We start from the raw sequence: 6,467 nt of genomic DNA, 5'->3' as shown, positions 1-6,467 counted from the left end.
TTGCCTAGCACATTTCTAAATTTTCTCACACAAGTCCTATTTAGCAAAATTCACTTACAATTAACAAAATTCAAACATGAAATTTTCACACATGCCTATATACATATAATAAGCATCAAATATAACGGTTAATTATTTTCATGACTCGGTTTTGTGGTCCCGAAACCACTTTCCGACTAGGGTCAATTTAGGGCTGTCACAAATGATCTCAAAAACATAAAATTTATGAAAAACAGACTCAAATAAGACTTATATGCAAGGGTTGATTCCTTAGGAGAGTTCGAAGCTTTCTATTCTCTTCTTCAACGGAGTTTAAATAGTGGAGAAATATAACAATAAAAATTCTCTTTCCTTTCGCTTAGGTTTTTCTTTTACTGTTATTATTATCATTTTATTCATTTAACTTAATAATTAACAAAACAAAGTCAAAATACATGCTCCAACCATCCACTATAATAGGACATGGCATAATTGCTATGTAAATCCTTGCATGTTTACTAATTAAGCCTTTAACACTTAAAAATCAAATGTAATTAACTTTTACAATTATTATGATTTAGCCATTATACCCTAATTACTAACCGTGTAATAAAATTACTAGACCAAAAATCAGTATAATACAATAATAAAATCATAAATATTAATAAAAATGAGATTTCAAAACCACGGTTTCTAGTACCACTGAAAAACAGTTGTTACACACTTATAGCTTGTTGGGTTGGCTGTAATGGTTTAGCATTACAGCCCTATTCCTTGGGCTCAACCTTATTACATTGTTTGGTTGGCTGAATGGGCTATTACAGACCTATTCATTACAGCCTTATTCAAGGCAAAATCACCGTTTACAATTCATGCCTCCCCCCACGGAATACCAATTCAGCATTAAAAGTTTTCATCTTTACCCTTCTCATTTCTTTCTCATCTGAGCATTTTCTTCTTTTTTTTAAACCTCTGATTCCCATTTCCTTCCAACCTTCTCCCTCTTTTTCACGTCCGAAGCATCATTTCCAACCCTATCTAAGCTTGAACCTAGATTCAACTTCAAATCAAAAGCCACCAAATTTTTACCTACCAGCGAACAGTCCTCTTAGCCTCCACAAATTCATCCTCGTGCTCCGGCTAAAATCAGGGTCAACAGTTTCAATTTTCTCTCAACAAAAACACAGCTTGAAATCCAGATTTCTCAGTTTTCTCAAGAAAATCCGACTTCGGTATGAAAGGAAAGGGCTAACAATCCAACACCCAGATGTTAAATCGGTGCTGAATCGAGTGAAGCAGTTCACTGACAAGGTAAGCTTTTGACCTTCTTCAATCGAAATTAAGACCCCCTTTTTCGTTAACTATCCCAGATCCCCAAGAGTATTGTTTTAATCGAACCCTATTAAGCACTTACATGCTATTGTCATTGATAGGTATAAGTTGCTTTAAAGTTTACTTGTTGGAATTGTTAATAAATTGTATGGAAAGCTTGTTGATTCGGTAAAGGAACAATTAATTTGGGTTAAAGAAATGATTGATGTTTCTGCTACAGGAATTGATAGTTTGTTAGTATGTTTAAAGAGGCAAATTGTTGGTGGTGATTTTAGTGATGGGAATCTTTGGTTATGTTTTGAGTTAGTGAGTCTTTGTTTAAATGGGATTGTTTGTTACAAGAAAAGCCTGTAGTTTTGACCAGTGCACTATATACATTTTTTCTTTTATTAGCTGATCATTGTAGTTTTGACTAGTGCACTATATACAGTTCTCTTTGCCTCTAGAATTTCCTTCTGCAGCCTATCTTTACTTTAGCCATTGATCTACAGTGATTTACCATCTCCTCCTTTTCCTTGATTAGGTTCTTCCATTCAGCCTTCTTCTGTGTTGGTTCTTCCGTAGTTTCCTCAAGACCGAAGGTTGGCAATCACACAGCAGTATTGGGAAGAGCTGATTGAGCTTGAGGAAGGGTTTGAAAAGGAATTGACCCTGCTTATGGGAAAGTACAACCCAGATCGCCTCGAGGAAGAGACTACTGATAGCCTTGAAGGACGAGACAAGAGAGGAGCAAGAGATATTGAAACAGAATAGACAACAATGATCCTATTTGTCGAGGGTAAGAAGCAGCATATTATGTTTTAGGTCAAAGGTACACACCAATTTTATTACCAAAGATACTTTAGTTTTGGATATAAAGGGCAAAAGGTGAAGCCTTTTGGATCGATACAAACATTGGAATAATGAAACTTTAAGTGCTTTATTATTATTGAACATACATATCTGAGGATTCTTTTGTGTTTAAGCTGTCTTGCAATGAAAAATTTTGCAGTGGATATATGTTTGATGATTCGATGTTTGAATTTCCATGAAAAAAGAAAACACTTTTGTTGGATAAGAAATCGACAATAAAAATGGGGTTTCTGCAGATTTTCTCTCTCTCTCGCTCTCTCTAATATATTTTCAATAAGTTAACTAAATATAGAAATTGGGTTTTGTCCATGCAAAAAACCTGCTAATATTGTGGATTGGGTTCTGCAAGTTATTAACTTTGACTCTTAATTTTAATGGAGTTATAATTTGTTTTTGTTTGAAGTTATGGAATTATAATTAGTTGAGCAACTGTTAAAAAAGGTCAGACAAGTTGTTGTTTTTTTTAGTTTATTAAAATGGTTACAGTTTAGATTAGTAAAATGATCTTTGTGAATCTCAGTTTTACTAAGAAAAAACCACAATATACATCGAACTCATTCTTTTTTATATAGAAAAGAGAGCTTAGGCCCTAAGCAAGTTCATAACATAGTCCGCACTGTATGCATCCAACTTTGAATAATAAATTTCTCGATTTGATATGTTATATCTTCTCCATTTCTAAAACTTTCAATCTCAAGTTATCATCTTTGTTATCATTTTCATAGTGTGACATAGCAAGCATAGAATTCATGTGTATGTTCATTGCCAATGGGGTTGCTTGTATTATATATATATTTATATATATATTTTTTATAGTATTATATATTTTGATTTTTTAATTCATATAATAATAATTATATTAAGAATGTTATTAAATTATATTTAATAATAATTATGTTAAAATATGGTTAAACTATTTATTATTTTTATTAAATTATTTTCAATAATAATTTTATTAAAATTTAATAACAATAACAATAATCATCTACCTTAAAAAAAATTCTGCTAAGGATATTCTGGTCATTTTAGTTTTTTTCCTTATGCTATTACAACATCATTCCATTCAATCAAACACAAGAATACTATTACAGTTCTATTCCATTCCATTCAACTAAACAGTTGAATTACTTATTACAGCTCTATTCCATTACAGCCCTATTTCATTATAGCCAACCAAAGTATTGTTAATGTTTAAAATCATCTAAATGCTAAATGTTTTGAGAATACAATTATACAAGGTAATGAGCCATCCAACTAAAACAAAGCCAAAGCCATGATATTTCTTCGTCATTAAGGGTAAGCAAAATTCGATTCAACTCGAAAAAATGGTTTGAAGTTTTAACTATTCAAATCGAATTAATCAAGTTAATCGAATCAACTCGAATTTTTTTGAATTTCGAGTTTTAATTGAGTTGAATTTTTGAATGTGAATAACTCGAATAATTCGAATAAACCAAATACCAAACCATTTTACTTCTCTTTCCCCACCCCAACCCCTTTTATTTTGCCCCAAAAATTTTACTTCCCCCTAAACCCTCAAAACTTTTTTCCTTTTATTTTCTTCCCAAGACTTTTTTCCTTTTACTTTCTCCCTAAAACTTTTACTTCCCCTTAAAAAATTACTTCTTTCCCTTTTATTTTCTTAAAAATTTTACTTTCCACAAAACTTTTTTCCTTTTATTTTCTCCCCAAAACTGTTACTTCCCTCCAAACCCACAAATTTTTTTTCCTTTTACTTTCTCCCCAAAACTTTTTTCCTTTTGCTTTCCCCCAAAACTTTTACTTCCCCCCAAACTCCAATTTTTTTTTCAAATTTATGTTTACTATTTATATTATTGAATTAAATTTTATATTTTGTATTATTTATATTATTTGATTGTTTGATCATGCTGAATCTTTATCAATTTCTGTTAAAATTGAATTATTTATGATGCTATAAAATATTTGTGTTAAAATTTTCTGTTGGTATCAATTTCACATTTTATCTTTAAAATAACTTTTATTAAAAAAAATACATTTTTTACTTTTAATATATTTTCTAATTTCAAAATACATGGTGACAAGAATCAAAATATAATTGAAGCAATTAATCAAGCAAAGAAGCTAACCTGTATATAAAATATTAATAAATAAATTATGAGGGGATGAAAGTTAACAACAAATTTAATTATGGTGGGTAGCAGTAGAGGTGAGCATGGGTCGGGCCACCCGGCCCGGCCTGAAGGCCCGCTCGAAATGTGGGGGCTTGGACAAAAATATAGGCCCAAAAAATAGGTTTGGACAAAAAATAAGGCCCGTTTAAAAAACAGGCTGGGCCTTGGGTAAGGCATTTTTGGCCTAGGCCCCGCCCGGCCTGACTTCACTAAAGGAAAAAAAATATTATTTTTTAATATTATTTTCTTGTTATTTTCTCCCTATTTTGTTACCATTTTACTATTATGTTGCTACTATTTTGTTGTTATTGTTTGGATATTGTATAAAACTTATTTTATTGTTAATTTTGTTATTATTTTAGAGACATTTGCTTGTTAAGTTGCGTCTATCTTAGTGTTATTTAAGTATACCTATTTTTTAAAATTTATTTTCAATTTGTTGGGAAATATTTATTTTGATGTTTTTAGTATTTTTGATGTATATATAATCATATAAAAATAATATGGGCGGGCCGGGTCGGGCCCGGGTTTTAGTATTTTTATCCAGGTCGGGCTTGGGCAAAATTTTAGGCCCATTTTTCAGGCCTGGCCGGGCCAAGGCCTAGCAAACGAGCCTGAATTTTTAGCCGAGCCAAGCCCGGCCCGGCCCATGCTCACCTTTAAGTAGCAGTTGCTACAAGGACCCAAAGTATTTTTTAAATTTAACTCGAACAAATATATTCGATTCGATTCGATTTGAATTTCATCTCACTCGACTCGTTTTGAATTCCATCTCACTCGACTCGATTCGAGAAAATTTCAAATGGAGTTAGGATGATAAAATAATATTTGTCAACTTGATTAACTAGAAAGTTTTTCATCAAATTCGATTTGATTCGATCGAACACTCACCCCTATTCGTCATCATCTCCATAAAAGGTTGAGAGCAAAATATTTGACTATGAATGATCCATAAAAAAAATAATTCCACCTAAAACTCATTATGATTGGATGCACCAATGGTTACAAGATTTAAAAACTATGAGTAAGTATAGTTTTGCTATATGTAAGGTAAGTTTGCAATTAAAATAGAATAGGGAGAATACTAGTAATGAGGGCTTGCTAGAAAAAACTTCTCAACTTTTCATGTTTCAAATGTGCTTTTGCAGCAGCAATATCTTGATAAACATTTTAAAAAATATTTTGAATTAATATCATGTCTACTTGTGTTTGAACAAAATAACGAGCTAGTAATGAAAAATCATCAAGCCTATCCTACTAAATCTCTCTATTCCTTAAAGTTAATGTGACAATACATAAATATCAAAGAGGTGGTTATAATGAAAAAATGAATTCTCAAGAGAACTTTTTAAGGAGTAGAGATGACTTATATTATTGATGTGGTATGAAAAATCATTAGTCATGTACATATTATATACATATTATATACCTAAACATTTTATTAAATCCTATCAAGATTCTATGAAACTGAAGGGGGGTAATGTAGAATGTTAAACCATATTTGACATACAAAGAATGATAACTCCCATGGCTTTGAATGGTTTAACACATCTAGAAACAAAAGACTTTTTTTTAAGGACAATGATTAAATAATTTATTATTTTATTAGAGATGGAGATAATTAAAATTACTTTATGTTTGTTTGTTTTTATTATTCAACATGCATCTTTTCTTTCTTTAGAATAGTTTTTAGTTATGCTTATTTAATATACTTTAAATTATATATATATATTTAAAACATGTGAATATTATAGAAGTTACCTATTTTTATATTAGTAAATATTTTAGCGAAGTATATTATTTATAGTAAAAATTCAAAAAGGAGTGTTATAAATAATATGTATATTAGAATAAAAAAATTTGATATACTTAGGACTCTAAAGTCTATTAAGAATAAAATTTTATATCATCATGCTTGTTATATCTATAAATATAGACTTTAAAAAAATATTATTTAAATCACTTACATTCTTTTTATTTTATTTTATTACTAGAAAAAGTTGAATCGCAGTGTTGAACAGAAAAGAAATTAAAATTAAATCACATATATTCTTATCTCTTTATTTTTCTATCCCTTATTCCTTTTCATTATTTTATAACACAATTTAAATATAATGAGAAATGAGTAGTGACAATATTTCAAAACTTAGA

General features: G+C 30.1%; 1 protein-coding gene across 1 annotated transcript; it reads left to right on the top strand.

The window, feature by feature from the left end:
• Positions 1 to 764: 764 nt before the first annotated feature.
• LOC107956978 (uncharacterized) lies at positions 765 to 2,305 on the top strand. Its single transcript, XM_041112579.1, has 2 exons — positions 765 to 1,290; positions 1,835 to 2,305. Exons 1-2 carry the CDS (start codon positions 790 to 792, stop codon positions 1,925 to 1,927), a joined length of 594 nt encoding a protein of 197 aa, XP_040968513.1. The 5' UTR covers positions 765 to 789; the 3' UTR covers positions 1,928 to 2,305.
• The last annotated feature ends 4,162 nt before the right edge of the window (positions 2,306 to 6,467 follow it).

The sequence above is a fragment of the Gossypium hirsutum genome, chromosome A05, assembly GCF_007990345.1.
Source record: "Gossypium hirsutum isolate 1008001.06 chromosome A05, Gossypium_hirsutum_v2.1, whole genome shotgun sequence".
In the NCBI taxonomy this organism is placed as follows: domain Eukaryota; kingdom Viridiplantae; phylum Streptophyta; class Magnoliopsida; order Malvales; family Malvaceae; genus Gossypium; species Gossypium hirsutum.
This window is presented reverse-complemented; position numbering and strand designations above follow the sequence as displayed.

What these genes read in the sequence shown, in the direction of transcription:
- LOC107956978 (XM_041112579.1), top strand. Translation starts at nt 790, where the DNA reads ATGGGCTATTACAGACCTATTCATTACAGCCTTATTCAAGGCAAAATC. An exon ending in TGAAGCAGTTCACTGACAAG is followed by an intron (nt 1,291 to 1,834) that starts GTAAGCTTTTGA and finishes TTCCTTGATTAG; the next exon opens with GTTCTTCCATTCAGCCTTCT.